Below are 21,402 nucleotides of genomic sequence, written 5' to 3' on the forward strand. Positions count from 1 at the left end.
GGTGATGTGCTAGCTGGTGGTGGTGATGATGGTGACCTTCTAGTGTTATTCAAATCATACCAGAGGTGAAACAGATCTCTATCTGCTCCTGGTTACCTGATCTATTTCTGGCTGTGCACTTCTCATGGCCCTAGGCAGGACAATCAGCTTATAAATGCCCCACCATTCTCATTTCTCTCCAGTCATTTCTGATGCTGGGAAGGACGTCTTTGCTAGTCTACAGAGAAAAAGCCAGTGGGCCTCTGGGGAAACTGTTCCACTGACAGCTGTACTGACCTCCAAATGAATTCCCATTATAGGTCGCATAGTGACCCAGACGTTTGTTAACAAAATCAATAGCTTTATTACTCCATTAGGTTTGCAAGATGAACTCTCTAATAGGAGGGAGAGGGTTTATGCTAGGGGACATGGTAGCCATGGTGCTAGGGGAGGAACACAATCTGCTGCCTGAAAAGACCCAGGGGAGGAATGAAAAGAAAGCCTCAGGTGAGGTCCTACATGCTCTGTGGTCTTTCTGCCGACCCCCACACCTCAGGATTCAGCTCTAGCCCCTCTTATAGCCTCATTCTAACCCTGGAGCCTCTGCAGGGACATCCCCATCTATTCCCAAGCTCAGTCACTACTAATGTGATGACAACTCTCAAACTTTACCTCTAGTTCGATTCTTCCGGGGCTCCCTGTTGTAATATCCCTCCACCTGCTGGGCGTTTCCATTCAGATGTCCCATAGGCAGGCAGGCTCAGCAGTCTAAATGAACTCAACGAGTCTGTGTCCCTTCTCAGTGAAACACATCATCATGTCAGTTCTTCAAGCCCGGAGCCCAGGTGACTTCTAGGCCTTTGCCTTCTTCAACAACCACATCATGGCCATGCCACTGCCCTACTGAAACATCTTCATTGGCTTCCTGTTATCCTTAAGGTGATGTACAAAGTTCTTTCTCTCTAAAACCATTATCCTGTGTATTTCTTCAACTTTGTTGCTTACCAGTGCTTCCTTATCCTTCAGAGGAATTCTAGGAACATAGGAACCTCTCTCTCACCACTCTGTACATTAGGCTGTGAATTCAGTGAAGGCAGATTTTTTCTTTTGTGATGATTTTCTCCCCAATATCAAGCCCAATGTGTGACACAACTCATTGAAATTTGTTGATCAACAAACTCTAATGCATAACTAGTCTCTCAGAAATATTCACTGACTTCAGAATAAAGGACAGTGTATCACAACCTGCTTATTCTGTACCTGAATGTCCATAACAGCTTTATCATGATAGCCAAAAAGTCTATTAACTGATGAATGCTAAACAAAATGCAATTCATCCATACAGTGTACTATTATGTAGCCCTATAAACAAATGAAACAAATAAAATGATCTTCTAAGCGAAAGAAGCTAGTCACAGAAGACCACTGATTGCATGATTTAATGTATGTGAAATGTTTGGAAAATCCAGACAGACAGAAAGTAAATTAGTTATTGCCTGGAAATGAGCATGGGGTAGTGGAAATAGAGAGTAACTGCTAATGATTATGAGTCTCCTTTCTAGGGTGATGAAAAACTTGTAAAAGTAGATTTTGGTGATGGTTGCAAAACCCCGTGAATATACTAAAATCACTGAACTGAACACTTTATTTTTTTGGTACCAGGAACTTAACCATTGAGACACATCTCTAGCCCTTTTAATTTTTTTTTAAATTTTAAGACAGGGTGTCTCACTAAGTTGCTTAGGATCTTGCTAAGTTGCTGAGGCTGGCCTTAAACTTGAAATCCTCTGGCCTCAGCCTCCCAAGTCACTGGGATTACAGGTATGTGCCATAGTGCCTAGCTAAACTATATACTTTAAATGGGTGAGTTTTATATTATGTGAACAATATATCAGAGGTATAAACACACAGTTTGATGATTCTTCCTGATAAAGTTAAATTATCACATGACCTAGCAGTTCCATTCATAGGTATATACCCTTGAGAAATGTAAAAGTATGTCCACATACACACACAAAAATGCACACAGGGGCTGGGGCTGGGGCTGGGGCTCAGTGGTAGAGCACTTGCCTAGCATGTGTGAAACATTGGGTTTGATCCTCAGTACCACATAAAAATAAATAAAATAAAGGTCCTTTGACAGATAAAAAATATTTTTAAAAAATTGCACACAAATGTTCACAGGATTATCCATAATAGCCAAAAAGTAGAAACAATCCAAATACCTATCAACTAATCAATCAATAAAATGTGGGGTATCCTTGTATGATGGACTGTGGAATATATAGAGAGCAGTAGAAAGAATAAAACACTGATACAAGTTACAACACGTATTAATCTTGAAAACATTATGCTAAGGGGAAAGAAGCCAGATTCTATCAAGAAAATGTTTATAATTGTGAAATATAGAGACAAAAAGTAGATTAGTGGTTTCTTAGGGCTGGGGTAAGGATGAGAGAGTAGGAAATAACTGCCAATCAGCATAGGGTTTCTTGTTGGGGTAACAAACATGTTCTATCTGCAGCAAAAAATGGATAAGAAAAAAGTGGTAGGTATACACAATCAAGTTCTACTCAGCAATAAAGAAAAATGAAATAATGTCCTCTGCAGATAAATAGATGTAACTAGAGAACATCATGCTAAGTGAAATATGCCAGACTCAGAAATTCAAGGGTCAAATGTTTTCCTCATATGCAGAAGCTAGAGGGAGAATAAAAGGAATTAAAAAAAGAGTCAGAGGGATCTCTTGAAAATAGAAGGGAGATCACTAGAGGAAAGGTAGAGGATCCAAGGGGAGAAAGGCATGGAAAGGGGAAGAGCTGGGGAATAAAATAGACTAAATTATGCTACATGCATGCGTAACTATGCCACAATAAATCCCACTTTTGTGGGATAATTATAATGCACTAATGAAAAATAAATACATGTAAACAAAGAAAAGGAAGACTAGAAGAGTAGAGGAAAGGAACAGGGGAAGGAGACTGAGAGAGAAAGGGGAACTACTGGGGAATAAATAGGAATAAATTATGTGCATATATGAATGTCACAATGAACCCAACTATTATGTCAAATTATAATGCACTAATAAAACATTAAAAAGTCCTAAAACTTTGCTGGATACAGTGGTGCATGCCTGTAATCCCAGACAACTTGGGAGGCTGAGGCAGGACTTCAAGTTTGAGGATCGCTTCAACAACTTAGTGAGACTTTGTTTCAAAATTTTAAAAAGGGAAAGGGATGTAGCTCAGTGGTTAAACACTCCTGGGTTTCTGGTACAAAAAAAAAAAAAAGTTCTAAAACTAGATTGTGTGATGGTTGCATAATCCTATGACCAAAAATCATTGACATGTACACATACATATAAGCCCTTTACAAACTATCAAGTGTTAAACATATGCAAGACATTAATAAAATATACCTGGGATTTACTTTTTCTTTTTTTTTCCCCTTTTGGGATGAAAAGTGAACACTCAGGATATACAAAATCCTTGCTAAAGCATTATACACTGGAGTAAGAGTTTCCTTTCCTAGACCTCCTCCACCCTCCTCCACCTTCACTGTTCAGGCCTTCACCCCACAATCCCGACAGGGCAGTGTGAATTTTAGTAAAACAAAAGGGCAAGAACACATGTTTTAGAGTCAAAAGACCCAAGGGGCTGAAATTCCATCTCTCAGTGAGTGAACCTCATGCCTCCATAGGAGTCATGATACCAGGAACCCAGGCTCAGTTGTGCCACTAACTGTGAGATCAGGCAAAGGTCTCTCAGCTTCAGTTCCTACCTATGCAGCTGGGAGGGTAAGCCCTAGCCTGCTTATCTGACTCATCCAACTGTTTGCAGAACTGAATAAGGTAAGGGTGAGACCAAACCTGTGCACATGTGAAAAATGTTAATAGGATTTGTTGTTGTTGCCAGGGTACCATTTAAGGGAAGAAAATAAAAATGATACTGATAAAACATTAAATTAGTGTGCCTGAGCTGTTTCTGGTATTCTCTTGTTATCAAGGCTGTTATAATGATGTGGCTTGGGTCATTAGGAAGGTCAAGTACACAGCAAGAAGAAAATGGAGGTTTCCAGACTCCTGGCCTGGGTTTCTATCCCTAAGTCTAGACTAAAGATAATGACTGAGTGCCTCAGTCCATTTGTTTTCTTTTATGCAGGGTTTTATTTTTTCCCTTTTCTTCCTGGCTTTTTAGGGCCCTACGAAATCACTCCCCTTCCTTTCCACAACCACCCCTGGGAAGCCTGCCCAGCATATAAACACTCCCCCCACCTTCTTGCAAAACTCTAGAACAGGAAAGCTCTGAAGGATTTCGCAGAGGAGCCCAGCCCAGACCAGACCAGCCATCAACTGGCTAATGATAACAGGAGCAGGAAAGGGGAGGTTGGCGGGAGTTTCTGGAAAAGATGACTGGCCAAATAATGACTAATTCTCTTATCTCAATGCCCTTTTTATCTTTATCCCTTCCCCAAAATACTCCCCACCCTCAAAAGCCTCAGAAGGTCTCAAGACCCATAAAGAGGTAGGCCAAAGAACATGATGGAGCCCAGCTGCCCTCAGAGCCTGTGTTAACTCCTAGCTCTGTGGCGTGGGACATGTTAATAAACCTCTTTGATTCTCACTTGTTCAGCAGGGATGATAGATACTTTGTAGGGCTGCTATGAGGATTAGAGATCATTTTATGTAAAGCACTTACGATACTAAGCTGCTTCTATACCTGGAGTACCTACCCATGGAGTTGGCTGAGAACGTAGGGCTGAAGAGGTATGAGTTTCATTCCAAGCCACAGTGGGCACTTGGAAAGCAATTGTCACTGTTTTAGTTACAACTATATCCTGTATAGATGTTATATGGGAGATTAGTAAGAACCACAAGGCCAATATTGATTATAATAATCACAATTATCACTTACTAAGCACCTACTATGTGTTCTTAATTGCCCTGTGAGGTAGATATTATCTCTTTCTCTACACACATACACACAGAGAGGATAAAGAAACGGGCTCAGAGATTCTGGGAATTACACAGCTAGAAAGTAGCAAAGCCTAGATCTGAAAAAGCTCTGTCTTCAAATCCTACACAGGGGAAGGAGTTCCTTGAAAATTCCAATGAGCTGAATGGTTTTAGCCTTTCGAGAAGCAGAGTCAGGTAACAGAATGAGGGTCTAGGATTAGGCCTATTATCTAGTGGCTGAGTGAATTTGGGCATGCCCATTTTTCTTCCTGGGTCTTATTTTCTCTACTTATAAAAGGAGAACTTGGATTAGATCAAGCATACACATCAAAGTTATCTTTGAGAAACTTGAATACAGAAAGCAGATCCCACTAAAGAGCTAACAGATCATATTGACACACGATTTAGATTAAGATTCACAAGATTAAGATTAAGGTTTGATTTTTAATAATCTGTGGTTCTTGATTCCAGGGCAGAGATGGAAGGATTAGAATCTACTTAAAAGTTCAAGGGCAAAGCAGCCTCTGAAGGTTAAGAGAAAAAAACAAAACAAAACAAAAACCAGCAACAAAAAACAAATGCTTCCAAAGACTCTTCTTTATATCATCAAAATTATAAATTTAAAACCATATTCTCAATGGTCCTTCCTATCTGTGGCCAAGTAGAATCCTGGGGTGCACTTCCCCAGTCCTGGTATGGAAACTTTACTCTCTTTGTAAACCTCATTCTCCATATTGTCAAATGAGAAAGGGGATTTTTTGAGTATTTGCTGAGATGAAATTCAGATAAATAATAATTATCAAATACTTAAGTAATGACTGCTGGCTGGATCCCTGTCTCTTCCTTTATCCTTAGAAGTGGATGATGGTAAAATTCTAAGGATTCTAATGAGGAGAATGTGATTGATGAAAGTATTTTGAAAATAGAATGGTATAGGATCATAAGGAGTGGTACTTCCTATAGAAGGCCAGTTGAAAAGCAAGGATCGGATGGGTAGAGAAGTCTAAAACCAAAAGGACGCTGACAGGAGCTGAGGGCAAGTTAGGGTCATAGTTCCTGGTCACTTGAACTCATAATCACAAGTCTATTGGGGATTGAACTCAGAGGTGCTTTATCACTGAGCTATGTCCCCAACCCTTTTTATTTTTCATTTTGAGACAGAGTCTTGCTAAGCTGCTGAGGCTGGCCTTGAACTTGCTGTCTTTCTGCCTTAGTCTTCCAAGTAGCTGGGATTACAGGTATGTGCCACTGTGCCTGGCTCAAGTTTAAAATTATTTAAGAAGGAATAAATCTAAAAAAGGTCTTCCTTCAAAATTGAAGGAAGAACTCATAAATTTAGGGCAAACAAAAAAATAGCTTCACTGTACATGGTGACTCACACAAACTGGCAATTGGAAGGGTCTCTGGAGGTCAATTCATCACTGGCCCCCAAATCTTATTTCAGTTGGAGAAACTGTGGCCCACAAAGTGAGACTACTGTCCAAAGCCATGTACTAGACCAAAAGTGAACCCTAGAATCAGAATTCAGAGCTCCTGCTCCAGGGCTTCTTTCCCTAAACCAAAAGAAAGTTGTGTCATTGTGAATGAGGATTTGTTTACATGTGTGTGTGTGTGTGTGAATCAAGTCATAAGTCTAATCACTAGGACTCTGGCTGACTGGCTGGTTATCTTTCTGTGAGATTACAGTGCAAATCACATTTTCATGGCAAGTGAACATCTGTTAGATCAAACTATTAAAGACTAGTATAAATAATTATCCAAGTTCAAAAATATAAGTTTCCTACTGTTTATCAAAACTATAAAGCAAAGGAAGAAGAAAAAGGCTGCAGTGACAGGAAGTAACATGAGATCCCATGGGACTTTCTGCAACTATGATTCCCCTGCCCCTTCAAGGAAGAACCTGAGAAAGAACATCTCAGAGCTTGGGAGAGCCAAGTCAGAACATCCTGACCTTGGTGCATATGATCTCACAGTATACTTAGCAGATATTGATTCTGTGAAGGGCAGAGAAGACAGGGAATGAATGGCTGTAGCTTAGTGGCATGGCACAGTTCCTGGTCATAGATCCTTACAGATATTTGCACTGGCGTATCTTATTTAATTTTTTTGGTATCAGGAATTGAACCCAGGGGTACTTAACCACTGAGTCACATCCCCAGCCCTTTATATGTTTTATTTTGAGATAGGGTCTCAATAAGTGGCTTAGAGCCTCACTAAGTAGCTGAAGATGGCTTCGAACTTGCAATCCTCCTGCCTCAGCCTCTTGGGTCATCGGGATTACAGGCATGCACCCCACTCCTGGCAGAAGCATCTCATTTAGGCCTCTAGTTGGAATTACTTAGGCCTTCTGTGACATCTTTATGGTGTTTGATTTTGCCATTTATTGTAGTGAGAATTCACAAATATGTCACATAAAATGAGGCAGGGAGTGTTTAGAAGTTGGGATTTAGACAATCCCCGTTTCTCTGACAGTGTCTACCACAATGTTCTATGCCTAGTAAACACCTGGATTTGAACAAGAAGGTGTTCAATAAATATACTGTGGCACTGAGGTTTCCTGGGTCCTATGTTTCTTTTCTTGGACAGCAAGTCTATATTTAGCTATATATTGTCTTGTTCATTTGAGATCAGGTTACAATTTCTGTTGTCTCCTTACCTGACCACACCCACCATATACCTTAATTGTGGCAGGTATCTCTCCTGCTCCCTGTGGGGGTTTGAGTTGGTTAGGTGGTCCCCCTCAAAGGTTTATTCTTGTCTTTTCCTTAGGGTCATAAGCATTTACTGCAGGCACCATCGTAGGAACTGCAGGCCAGCCCAAAAGCGTGGATCTTGTTTTTGTTCTATGAGCTGAACCTTGCAGTTGAAATTTATGGGCTGGGGTTGTGGCTTAGCGGTAGAGCACCTGCCTCGCACGTGCGAGACCCTGGGTTCGATCCTCAGCACCACATAAAAATATATGAATAAAAAAAATAAGGTATTGTGTCCAACTACAACTAAAAAATAAATATTAAAGAAAAGAACAAATTTATATTCAGGGCAGCACTTTCACCTTTCTCCAAGGTGGAACCCATTGATATTCCCATTGGAATTTATATACATCCATTAAGTACCCTAAGTTCATATTTTAACAATACACTTGATTCTTATAATCTTTTCACAAAAAATTAAGATATATCACCATGCTTTTAACCTAACTCTATAAGAGGAAAGCTTTCTCCTTCTTTTATAATGACTTTCACTAACTAACAGACAATTGGCCATTGCTGCAAAACACAAACCTCAGACATAATCATGGCAGCTTATCAATAATCATTAGCAGAGAGGTCTGGATGTAGCTCAGTGGTAAAGCATGTACAAAGCCCTAGGTTTGACCCCCAGTATTGAAAAAGAAAAGAAAAAAATCAGTGGAATATTCACAAGAATAATATCTTAAACTGATTAGTGTAGATGGTGAGGCTGGGATTCTAAGCATTGTAGGTTTGCCTAGGAAATTATGAGATCTGTAGAACTTGCCTGAAGTGCAACTTAGGCTTCAGGAGAGGCAATGTGATGCTGGGAAAGAAAGATGGGCTTTGGAACCCTAATCTCAGTGTGATGAGAGGTGGCTATGAACACCAGGGATGGTATTTTAATCCAAGAACCCTAATTTGTAACATTTAAAAAATTGCTACCTGTGGAGTTGTTTTAGGGAATAAGAAATGCCTTAGCACTCCATGGTGAGAGGAGCCTGGTATGGGAAATCTTGAACGCTATTTCCAAACCTTCAGGCTTTGACCAGAGCCAAGATCTGTCCCAGAGGGTGCAAATAGAGTCCACTGACCTATGTGGTGGAGGACTGTAGGCACAGAGAGCCTGGGAGGACCCAGCTTGCAGATGGAAGTTTTTTCTCCACAACTGCAACCAGTGCTGTTGCCACAAAAAATCTCCTGGCTTCACATCAATAGCTTCTCTATTCATCTTCCAGTTTTGCCTCTTGATGTCTCAGCATCTCCACAAAGATCTAGTATTTTTATTTTATTTTTAATTTTTTTTTGTAGTTGTAGATGGACAGCATGCCTTTATTTTATTTGTTTATTTTTATATGGTGCTGAGGATGGAACCCAGTGCCTCCCATGTGCAAGGCAAGCACTCTGCCACTGAGCTACAGCCCCAGCCCAAGATCTAGTATTTTTAAAGAATTGGTTCCTAAGTATTTTATTTATTAATGCTATTGTGAAAGGAATTTATAAAAAATTTTGTTTTCCAATTGTAGGCTATTCTCAACTCTGCCTTTTCCAATAACCCTAAAAAAGTTGGCAGGGGAGTAATCTTTACAAACCCACTTAACAGATGAAGAGACTAAGCCTCAGAGAAATGATGTTACTCAATGTTATTGAGCTATTAGGAAGCACCTGAGCCAGGACCCACAGCAAGGTCTATTTTACACCAAGGTAAGGGCTCATTCCATTATGTGGCTCCATGTGAAGGTTAGAGGTTAGGTGAGAAGAATATGCTCTACAATCACAGAAGACTACATAAATATCCACAAAACTATTCACATATGACTAATAAAGAAACCACAGCCCAAGAGATCTTTCCTGACCATCTGACCTAAATAGCTTTCTAGTCATTCCTTATCACATTACTAGGCCTTATGTTTTATCAAAGCATTTACTGCTATCACGTAAACATTCTGGTTTTGATCTGTCTCTTTCCACTTGATTATAAGCTCTTAAAAGAGTCTAAACCCTCCATGTCCTGTTCACCACTGATGATGCTTCAGTGGCTATAAAAATGTCCCTCTTGTACTCCTGATGTGGGTAACATAATTGACAGACAAGCCCAGCTGCCAGTTCTCTGTATCCCCTCAACTCTCCACATTCACATGGATGAACTACCTGTGAGCTGTTCCCATCTAGTGGCAGCAATTCTAACACAAGCCTGTGAGACATGGAACTTCTTTAACAGAAACTTTGGCTGGAAATTCTGCACTGACGTGGTTGGGCCTATTTAGCACTGTGTAACAGCCTGATCCTCCTTCCTGCCTTCTCTCCTTCACATGTCAGTCCTGAAAGTGTTCTCTGGTTCTCTGGGTTCCTTTCCTTATCCTTGAAGCTGTTTTACCGAGTAAATTTCTTGGCATGTCTAAACTTTTCTTTTTCTTTTTTTTTTACTTTATAGGAAAGGTGAGTGGCAGCTGCAGGTATTGTGCTGACCTGAGCTGTCAAAGTCTCTCCAGTTGTTCTTGCATGGTCTAAACTTTTCTTGATGTCTGCTTCTCAGGAACCCAAATTATTACACCCACTGTCCAAAACAGTGCTTCATGAACTAATGATGGCCTCTCTTCCCCAAGAAGTGTACCTACCTATGGTGGAGTGCCCGCCTGGCCTCTCAGCTCTATTTATGTGGACTCTAGGAGAGATGTGCTTGCCTTGCACATCTCTCCTAGATTCAGAGAAAACTGAAGCTAAGGTCTAGTCAATGGCAAAAGCTGGCGTAGGTTAAAACTAAAGGCAATAAGAACTCTGTGATGCCCTCTCTTAAAGGAATCCAGGGAGAGGATCCATGTGCTAGGAAGGCCAGAGACGGCCACCTCAAAAAGAACAGAGATGGCAATGAGTCTCTTCCAGGTCCCCATCCACACACCAGGTCTTGTGACAGTATGAGACAAGGACCTATAATCTAGAATTTCAAGGTATGGCTTAATAGTTGAGAGCTTGGATCCTGGGGCCAAGCTGTCTGGGTTTGAGGGGCTGGGATTGTGGCTCAATGGTAGAGCGCTCGCCTAGCACAGGTGGGGCCTGGGTTCGAGCCTCAGCACCAAATAAAAATAAAGGTATTGTGTTGTGTCCATCTACACCTAAAAAATAAATATTTTTAAAAAACTGTCTGGGTTTGAAATGTAGTCCCTTTACTTACTAGCTGAGGGAATGAGGGAAAGGCTTTTAACATTTCTGTGCCTCAATTTCCTTTTTTGTAAAATGGGAATGATAAAAAGTATCTACCTCATTGGATTGGATGCAATGGTACATGCCTGTAATCCTAGTGACTTGGGAGGTTGAGGTATGCCTGTACTTCTAGTGACCTGGGAGGTTGAGGTGGGAAGATGGCAAGATTGAGGCCAGCCTCAGAAACTTAGAAGGACCCTGTCTCAAAATAAAATAAAAAGGGCAAGAAGTGTAGCTCAGGGATCAAGTGCCCCTGGGCTCTATCCCTGTACTGCAGGAGAAGAAAATAAGATGCTTAGAACACTGTCTGTCACACAGTAAACTCTTATTAGCTTTTATTATCAGTAGTAATGTATTTTAAGAGACACCTTGGGGCTGAGGATGTAGCTTGGTGGTAGAGCTACCATGTAGGAGGCCCTGGGTTTGATCCCCAGCATAGCAAATAAACAATAAATAATTTAACAAAATAAAAAGACACCTTTGTTTTTAAGTACCTCAATTACTTAAGTATAATGCACTTTAAATCAAGGAAGTCAGCAGAGTTTATCTGGTATATAATTAATCACAGTACTATAAAAGAAATATTTTTTAGTTTGGGCAAAACAAAGTTAAAGTTAAGTATGCTATCTTAGTTTTGGAGAGTAGCATAGTATTCAAAGGTCTGGTGAGAGCTGGGTGGTGGTGTGAACCTGTAGTCAGTTTACTCTGGAGGCTGAAGGGAGAGTTCAAGGTCAGCCTGGGCAATATAGAGAGACACTGCCTCAAAACAAACAAGAAAACCAAAGGGTTGTGACGATCATAAGAAGGCAGCAACAATTAGCTATACATTCAACAGATATTTAATGTTTATCATGTACTAAACATTATGCTATATGCTTTAAATAAATTCTTAATCTTCAAAATATGAAGAATGCTTTGTTTTTATGTTGTTGATTCAGAAGTTGATACAGGAAAGTCAACTAACTTACCTAAGATTATTATTAAGACTGAATCCATCACCCCCACCTCCTTACATATATATAATTATAATGCATTAATTAAAATAATAATAATAAAAGGAGATCAGTAAAGTAAGCAGATTGGGGGAGGGAGGTGGAGAGGGAAAGGGAAGATACTAGGGATTGAGACTGATCAAATTATGTGATATGTATGTACAAATATGGCATAATAAATCCCACTTTTTATAAAATTATAAGATACCAATATAAATTTTTTAAGAAGACCTAATCCACTGATTCAACTCATCATTGTGGGTTCATGTGTTTATATGATTCTAACACTCTATGTATTACAATGGCCTTTTATGCATATGATATATGTATTGTATAGGCATGAACACTTTATAAACCACAGTCTTATTACACAGATATGAGAGCTTGTCATCACCAACATCATTGGGAACACTAACTGACATTCAAGCAACCTAGGTTTTAATTCTAGCCTTGCCGATGATCTGTATGATATTGAATTAGCTCCTCTCTTGACCTCCGGATATGTTGTCATTTGAGGAGTATGGAACTAAACATTCTCTGAGGATCCTTCAAGATCTCATTCTCATTCTCAGAAGTTTCTCATACTATGCAATCTATTCCTTTCTGTCTTGGCTGGATGTTTTGGCCAATATGATTCATCAGCCATAAACGAATTTTATTCACTGACCTCACCCAGAAAAGGGGTGAGGAGGTGGCAAACAAAATCAAACAGTAGATACATAAATATAAAATTTAGGTCATTAGTGTAACCTCATCTCTTCAGCCTAGTTAGTACATCCTCCATTTTGAGTTTTTCTTTGTTTTATACCACAACAATTTTAAACCATTGTTTCAATATTCAGAATTTTGGATAGTTCAGTCTCTTAACTCCTGTGAATAAAGTTAGACTGTTTTTGATGTTTCCTTTCTCCTCTTCTCAACAGTGAGTTTCTCAAAAACAAAAATATCTGAAAATAAGGTGGAAGGCATAAAACAAAATTTTGTATAACTATAAATAAATTTATAGCCAAACACTGTAACTAAATAATTCAAATAAGTTATTTGAATAGCTACTTATTGGGCAACATTTTTGGGGGGAGGTACCAGGAATTGAACACAGGGGCACTTAAATATTGAGCCATATCCCCAGCCATTTTAATGTTTTATTTTGAGACTAAGTTGCTTAAGAACTCACTAAGTTGCTGAGGCTTGCCTTGAACTTGCAATCCTCTGGCCTCGGCCTCCCAAGTCTCTGGGATTACAGGTATGCAACTGATTTTTATCAGGTCTTTTCTGATGTGGTAGAGACAGAAAGACTGAGAAGACAGAACGAGACATGTTCTCACCCTGTCTTTCACACATCTCCTCCCCTATTCCCAAAGCCTGTGCTCTAGCTCAACAAACTGCTCCCAGTTTCCTAAGCCTCTGAAAACTTAAAATAGCTTTTCAGAGAGGAAGTAGGAGAAGCTTGAATTAATTGAAAAAATGCTGAGTTGACCAGTCTTACCTTGATTTGATTAAATCTTCTATGTCTATTACTGCCCAGATGGAGCCTTGCTATTGAAGCTAATTTCAGAAATTTAAAAAAAAAAAAAATCAAATTTTCATACTTGAAGTTAACCTCAAATTTTTTATCTGGTAGATATATGTTGGCAGAGAGCGAGGCATACTTCAATTAAAAACAGGTAAACCTTGTGAAAATGGAGAAGGCATAGAGTCACTAGGGTTCCAAAAGCCATTTGATAGAGAAAAGTTAAACTGGAGAACATAAACAAGGCTCAGGAGTTCACTGAAAACAGGTCTGTTTCTTGTGCCCTTCTGTAGCCCTTGACTGTAGGACAGGGTCTGACAAAAACAGGTACTCCCTCGTGTGTCCTGAATGAGTGAACACAAAACAGAAACTGGGGCATCACCTAGAAATGTGGGCAGGAGTCCAAGAGGAGGAGACAGCATGTTCAGGAGGAGCAGAAGTGAATTTTTTTCAGAAATTCAGGCAGACAGCTCACTGGCAACAGCAGTTTTCCAGTGGGCAGTGGGCTCCAGTCACTGGTTCAACATCTAGGAGACTCTGGTCTATGAGAGGAGTTACATAAATGCATGATATGGTCCAATCCTGGGTGGAATTCAAGACAACAGGCAGAGTCATAGGGCAGAGACTGAAGAACAGGAAAATGAGGCATAATTCCAGGGCTGACCCTAGCTGACACACAAGAGCAGGGCCAGAATTGAGCCAAAGGGACAAAGGATCCTGAGCACTGACATAATACAAGGGTGCAGGGTGGGCCTGAATTTGAGGGTAGAATTCAGAGGCCTTGGGCCAGGAGTGCACCAGAGGCTGGGGACTAGCATCACTTCTAGCTCATTGTTTCCAGACACTCCCACTTTACAAATGAATTAAAGCACTGCCTCTTTGCTTCTTCATCTGTGTTCTTTTAGAAATGGCCACATGGGGCTGCCAACTTTTAATGATGTCAAATGTGTACAAACTGCTCTTTACTAGGACTGTCATTTTACACACACATAAAAGAACATGTTAGTACATGCACATATAGTATCTATGAACAAAGGGAAGTTTTAATATCTGATTACATTTAGCTTTATGAAAACTGACACTATCTTCTTCTTCATATTTTTCATTTTGTTGTACACTGATGAAAAAAATTTTCATAGCTCAGCACTGCTCTGTTGGTCCCTGTTTTGAAATATCTGCCACAGGCCAAGATTTTCACATTGTGTTCCAGCTTTCCCAGGCAAGCATGGGAAAAGAGGAGGGGTAGGCACTAGGCACAGCTCCGGTTTGCAGCACTGCACCCTCCCTCTCCCCTGCAATCCAGAGCTGCTACACTCATGTGTTTCATATACTCTGTTCCACGTAAGATCTGGTTAAAAGGATATACTTAAAATAAGGTTGGAAATCACTCCTAGTTTAGGGTTAAAGAAAGTGAGATTAGTAACAAAAATGAAATTTAAAACTGGGACTTTACAATTCAGATCCTAGAGAAAGAGAGCCATATCTACTGATTTTGTAGCACCCAGAGTGAACCCTATGTATAGCTACTTGTAATAGGATGTTTAGCCATAATCAAGAGCCTTCAGAAGTTCAAGATGGCTTTACTACTAAATACAAAGTTCTAATCCTACTTCTAGCCCCAAATCAGCATTACAGTAGGCTCTGGAATCTGGGTTGGGGCCAATTAAACAATCATTTATTGCCTTCCTTTACTAGGGATAAGCCTCAAAGAACAAACCAACAAACAGAAATAAAGAGGGGTGGGTGGGTAAAGAGGGGGCGGATCTCAAGAGACATTGGGGAGCCATCCAAAGCTGCTGGTGTTGAGGAGTTGGACGAGATGCTCCCTTCTCTAACAGTCTGTGGGTTCTGGCAGGTAATACTAGATTTGATCTATGCTGGCTGGCTGGGATGGCAAGGGGGAGAGTCTGGTATAAAAGGCAGAACAGGAAGAGGGATCAAGGTTTAGAATGAAGACAGCAGGGTCAGGTTTCTCCTTGTCTCCTTTTCCTCCTCCAGAGTCTGGAGTGCCCTGAAGGTCAGGGCTGGAGCCGGTTCCAGGACAATGCAGAGGAGTCTGTGGGGATTTTATGGAGTTCATGTTCCAATTCAAGGCCTGCTCTGGGGGTTACTAGACCCAGCTGTAAACAAAAACCAACAAGCAAGCAAAAGATTTAGGAGGAAGGTCTGATGTTTCAGGGTTAGCTAGAATAACTTTTTTTTTTTTTTTTTAAAGGCATGAGAATTTCAGATCTGGCTGGAAACTGGTCTGGATGTTTTATTTTCCTCATTGTCTCAGTGGAAAAAAAGGGTGGGTGATTCAGACAGCATCCTCTGCCTCTGGGCTGGGGCCTGGGTCAGTCTTTTTTGCTCTGCAGGAGATTTGGTCTGGGTCTGGGGAGACGCTCCTCTCACCTCCCACACTTGCGCTCAGCATCCAACAGGGGTCCCAGAGGAGGTGGGAGTCTGATCTCAGTTAAAAACACCATCGATGCAGAAGGCAGAAGGGTATGGAGAGGAAAAGGCCCTTCCAGAGATGAGAAGAGGGGAGGGTGAGTCCCCTGAGAAATGTTGCTTCCCTCCCCACCCTGCTCTGGCCCCTGCTTTTTCCCCAGCTCACCCACTCATTTTTCATCCGGGGAAGGACCAAGGTCATCAGAAGGCATTGGAGTGAACTGCTGAGCTCCATTGCATCCCTCCCTGCTGGCAGAAACCCAGAGGAATAAGGGGTCCTGACCTATAAGGCACCAAGCATTCTCTCCACAGGGGAAGGAGCTATTTGAAGACTTCTGCCCCCACCCCCATAACATTCTTCCAGTGGATGCTGAAGATTTCCCCAAAAGTGTCCCTTTGGGTATTGCTTGACCCCAGAGAAAACCTAGGACTTAAAATATTCTGTTGAGGAGTAAGTTAGAAAACACAAGGATTACTAGAAATTTAAATATTTATGAAATATTTAAAAGGAAGCAGCCTCACCAAAATTTTTAGTAGAGAAAATGTGGAGAAGAGATAAAGAATAATTGATTGGAAATCTGGGAATTTTTCATTCCACAGAATTAGGCATGTAACTATTATGAAATTCCTTCCAAGGAGTTCAAGAAGAAGAGAAAAGCTAAAATAGTGGAAAGAATATGGAGGAGGCTCTGATCTTATTTTAAAATCTTCAAGAGTTATAAAACAGGGTTTTGGTGAGTTAAACTCCTTGGGTTCAGATTCACAGTGATTTGTTGGCTACTCTAAAATCTGAGACCATGTTACCCTGCTAATTTATCCCTCAGAGGTTAATATTAATGTGCAACAGCACCTTACTTTCAAAGCAGTCAGTTCTCAGTGATTGAAAAACATCTTTAAATTTTTTTTTAAATTGTAAATGGACACAATATCTTTGTTTTTTTAAATTTATTTTATTTTTTATGTGGTGCTGAGGATTGAACCTAGTGTCTCAAACATGCGAGGCAAGTGCTCAACCACTGAGCTACAACCCGAGCCCTGAAAAACATCTTAATGCTCTTCCTTCTTGCTATTCTGTGGCTTAGAAACAGCCACAGTAAATAGGTCTGTGAATAGGGGTTAGGACAAACAGCCATGGAATAGAGTGAAAAGCCCTGGCATCCAGGCCCAGCAGCTCTGCTTTCTGGCAGTGTCTCTGAACTCCAGTTTCCTTACTTGTGCAATAGGAATAATGCCAGCAGCCATGACTATCTAATTTTGTTTCTTTACACTCAAATGAGACTGCAGAACGGTCTGTAGACTGGGAAGTTCTCTAAAAAATGCTAGATATTTAAATCATATTCTGTTCCTCTTCTACAGATATAACAACTGTCTTTATTGCCGTAATCACTACATGGGAAACAGTACGACGGGCAGCTACTGTTCACATTGTGTACCTATGTTTTCCTTTACATTTGTGTAACCTCCCAACAACTCTGTGAAGGGCATCAACTCCATTTACAGAAAAAAAAAAAAAAAAAAAAAACAGAGGTAAAGTCATTTATTTCACATGATACAGCAAGTAAGTGGTAGCACTGAGACTTGAGTGCTGCAAGCCTGCCACGTGATAGTGGCTGTGCTGGGATAGCCACTGAATAAATGAAGGAAGAAGGGGATAAAAGGGAAGAAGTCCTCAGCTTTGAGGATTCAAAAGGCTTTCCTAACAGCGGATGATCTTGAGCATATAAATAATTCATTAAAGCTCTTTGCTGGCTCTTTTTGTGTGTGGCACATCTGGTCAGGGACAGCTGCCCACAACTGGGCCACAAATGTGAGGACTTGGACCTGTTTACTGGTAAACAAAGCTTAGAGCATCTTTCTTTCTTACTCTGAGGACTGAAGGCTATTTTGATTCCTAGAGGGAGATGGGGTTCTTACTTTTGTTTGTCTGCATGCATGTATCCCCCTACTTCCCCTCAACAGACTTGATGACTCAATGCATGTGATGTGAAATCTTGATATATATTCTTGAGAGTTGCTTTTCCTTCTTGAAATTGTCCCTGATTTCCTTTTGGAAAGAGTTTTCTATGAGAAGGTTGGTATCTCCTCCAACCTTATGTCAATATTCAGACTCAGTTTCACTCCTGGTCTGGTCTTGATCCTGCAGGTTTTATCCTAAACATTTTGGCTGGAATATGTGAGAAATTGGAGGGTGGCAGTAGAAATAAGAATCTGGGGGTGGTAAGAAAGTTGAAAAAAAAAAAAAAAAAAAGGACAGACTCCCATCTGCCACAAAACCCCTTCCAGCTGAGAGTGAAAAACAAGTTTTTCGATGGGTCCCATCACAACCCTTAAGGAAAAGAAAGAAAACAAAAAAAGGAGTATTTGCTTGCAAGAGGCTCCCTTATGAAGGAATCTCTATGGGATCAAGCAGCAAGCAGGGATGTTGGATTGGATAACTCCAGGGGATAACCTAATGTGGAATACAATGCTCATAGTCCTTTGGGAAATATGCAGGTTGAGTGCTGCCAATGGGTGAGGTTTGTCTAGATGCACCCATGCAAGAAGCAGAAGCACTGGGGTGAGATCACAAAGTATTTTATCCTTATTCTATACCAGAAAACTGAAACTTTGATCCAGTGATATGCTCATGTAGTCACAGAATGGTGATATGAACCAGTTACCTTCTCCCTGTGAGCCTACAGACACACTGAAAGAACTAGAGGACTGGTTAAAGTCCTAGAAGTTACTAAATTAGGACTACTGCAGCCCATGGACTTGAACAATTTGGGGTGGTGACGTGGGAAACCTGGCCAGCTTTAGGGCCTCCAGTGGAAGGTGTTTAGAAGTACTCCCACCTCCTACAGAGTATCCAAAGAGACAAAAATATCTAGGCTTAGTTCTGGCAAATATTTGTACTAAAAAATGCTAGGAATAAAAGACATCATGTTATAATGAAAAGTCAGATTTGGTTTAGACTAGAATCCTGGTTTTGTCATTTTCTAGTTGCATGGCCGTAGGTCAAATTTTTTGCTACCTAGAGGGATTACTGTGAATATTTTTGAAACATTTTTTTAGTTGTATATGGGCACAATATCTTGGTTTTATTCACTTATTTTTTTTAAGGTGGTGCTGAGGATTGAACCCAGTGCCTCACGCATGTGAGGAAAGCAGTGCTCAACTACTAAGCTACAATCCAGCCCATTACTGTAAATTTTTAGTGGCAGTTTATTTCAAGTCTCTACTTTCATAGAGCAGATGGTCAGTATATAGCTGCTATTATTTCTTTTTGTGGCTGGTGAGGTTTAGGTGTCAGTCCAGGGTGCTCCTCACCTAAAGCAGATGCTGACCCAAAGCCCCAGTTGAGTAGGTTGTTCACAAGAGGCACCAGAAAAAGGAGAGCAGAGCTGCCACAGGGAAGAATCTAGGGTGGTTGATGTCAGTTGGGTAGCATGAGTCTAGCCCAGCCCAGGTCAGGGGTGGGTAGACAGAGAGGATCTTTAAGTCCTTAACCCAATCAGTGAATTAATCCCCTGATGGAATTAACTGAAATGTTAGGCAGGGAAGAAAAAGTACTATGTCCTTACTTGAAAAGGGAAATGAAGTTGACAAAGTGATTAAATGAAATAGGTTTTTGATCAAAAGTTGGGAGTTAAATGTTAACTTCCTTCTTCTCCTCAGATCCCAACTCTCAGCTATGAAAACATTGGCTTGGTGATTAAACTCTAAATCCTTACCTGGAGGTTTTAGAGGTATAATCCACTTTTAAGAAAGCTAATAAAGTAAGACATAACCCAATAAGTGACTGGATCTTTTAACACACTAGATTCTCTTGTGAGAAGAAAAGCCTATTGCCTTTCTCGGAAAGACTGCACAAAGAACCCTAAACCTCTGTCTGACAACCAAGACCCTTGCTCTGGTAATTAAACTACCAGACATTTTATAAAATAATCCCTTTAAACCAAAGGCTTAAGGGAGTCTATCTTCTAGTAGACAGAGTTGTAACACCTCCTGCCTACTCAGTCCCTCCTCCTTGAGCTGGTGGTGCCCAGCTGCTGCCTCTGACCTTGGTAATACCCTTAGGGTGTTAGCAGCACCCTCTGCAACTGTGTGGTTACAACCGTTCCTCCACCAGGCTGTGAGGTCAGCACAGGAACCCTACTGACCATCTCCAGCATCCCTGGTTATGATGGAGACTGGCATGAAGTAAGTGCTCAGTGAAGGTTTGCTGAGTGAATGAGTGAATAATAATGTGCAAACAGAGAAATGAATCTTCCTACCTAAGAAAGCAAGTCCAAAGAACGTTGTCTCTACATTTTCATTATATTTAAATCCTATATAGTCAGAGTAAGATTCAGACAATATCCTTTAATTATATGATTTAAAAAAAAGATATTTGCCTCAAGAATTATTTTTTTTTCTCAAGAATGTTTTTCTTGGTGGAAACACCTCTAATCCCACAAGGAAATAATCCCATTAAAATAAATTTGCTAATTCCTAAAAATTGAAGGTATTTTCAAATCCATTTCTTACACATTTATAAAAAACTCTTGAGACTAGTGGGTTTGTGGAGTTTTCCCCCTACCTTTTAATTCCTTTACTCCCCACTATACCTCCCAAATAAGCATGTTTTACTATTGATCAGGAATAAATAAAGGGTGTTATGGTTTGGATGTGAGATGTCCCCCAAAAGCTCATTTTGAGACAATGCAAGAAGGTTTAGAGGAGAAATGATTGGGTTGTGAGAGCCTTAACCCAATCAGTGAATTAATCCCCTGATGGAATTAACTGCGTGGTAACTAAAGGCAGGTAGGGTGTGGCTGGAGGAGGTGGGTCACTGGCGGGGGGTGTGCCTTTGCGGGTATATATTTTGTGAGTCTTATAGTTGGTTATTCTATGCTTAGCTTTGGGAAAACTGCCACACTGCTTTCTGCAGTGCCTGTACTATTTTGCTTCTCATGAGCAAAGTAAAGGTGGGACATATGAGCAATGTGTTTCTCCACATCTTGCCCAAATCTTGTCTTATACATCTTTTAAATTACACTACCCTAGTAGATAGGAAATCACTGTGGTTTTGATTGTACTTCTCTAATGGCTAAGGACACTCAGCATCTTTTTATGTACTTATTAGCGATTCATATATCTTCTTTGGAGAAATGTCTACTCAGATTCTTTGCCCATTTTGTATTTGTTTTTAGGACTTTAAAAATGAATTAAAAAACATTAATTGTACAGACTCATGAACTACAGTGTGATAATTTGATATATGTATACAATGTGTAATGATAAAATGAGAGTAGTCAGTATTTCTATCTTCTTAAATATATCTTTAAATTTTTGATTAACTAGTAATAAACATTTATGAGATATAGTACGTGTATACGTGTACATTGATTAAATTAGGATAACTGATATTTATAATATCTCATTATTACCTTATGTTCGGAGTCTTTGAGTATCTTTTAGTTATTCATAAAAAAAATAATAGACTATTGTGAACTACAATCACCCTACTAGGATGTAGAGTTTATTACTCCTACAATTGTGTTTTGGAACAATTATCCCATCTCCCTCTGTTTGCCTTCCTACCATTCCCAGCCTTTAATAATGTCTATTTTACAAAATCAG

The 21,402-nt window shown here is 40.2% G+C and overlaps 1 protein-coding gene and 1 non-coding gene across 4 annotated transcripts in view; both read right to left on the reverse strand.

Moving 5' to 3' along the window:
• Gab2 (GRB2 associated binding protein 2) overlaps positions 1-21,402 on the reverse strand; it is a 191,380-nt gene that overhangs the window by 33,254 nt on the left and 136,724 nt on the right. Inside the window, exon 1 of one of the 3 annotated variants that reach the window (XM_071616532.1) lies at positions 652-786. The exons of the other annotated variants lie outside the window; for them this stretch is intronic. Within the exon in view, the coding sequence (XP_071472633.1) occupies positions 652-727 (76 nt within the window). The 5' untranslated portion in view covers positions 728-786. Of the gene's footprint in view, positions 1-651; positions 787-21,402 lie in introns of those variants that run through there. 3 annotated transcript variants of the gene reach the window in all.
• LOC114098659 (small nucleolar RNA SNORA44) lies at positions 10,089-10,193 on the reverse strand. Its single transcript, XR_003583766.1, has one exon. It is a non-coding gene; the product is annotated as a small nucleolar RNA SNORA44 (small nucleolar RNA).

The sequence above is a fragment of the Marmota flaviventris genome, chromosome 9 (genome assembly GCF_047511675.1).
Source record: "Marmota flaviventris isolate mMarFla1 chromosome 9, mMarFla1.hap1, whole genome shotgun sequence".
NCBI classification, from domain to species: Eukaryota; Metazoa; Chordata; class Mammalia; order Rodentia; family Sciuridae; genus Marmota; species Marmota flaviventris.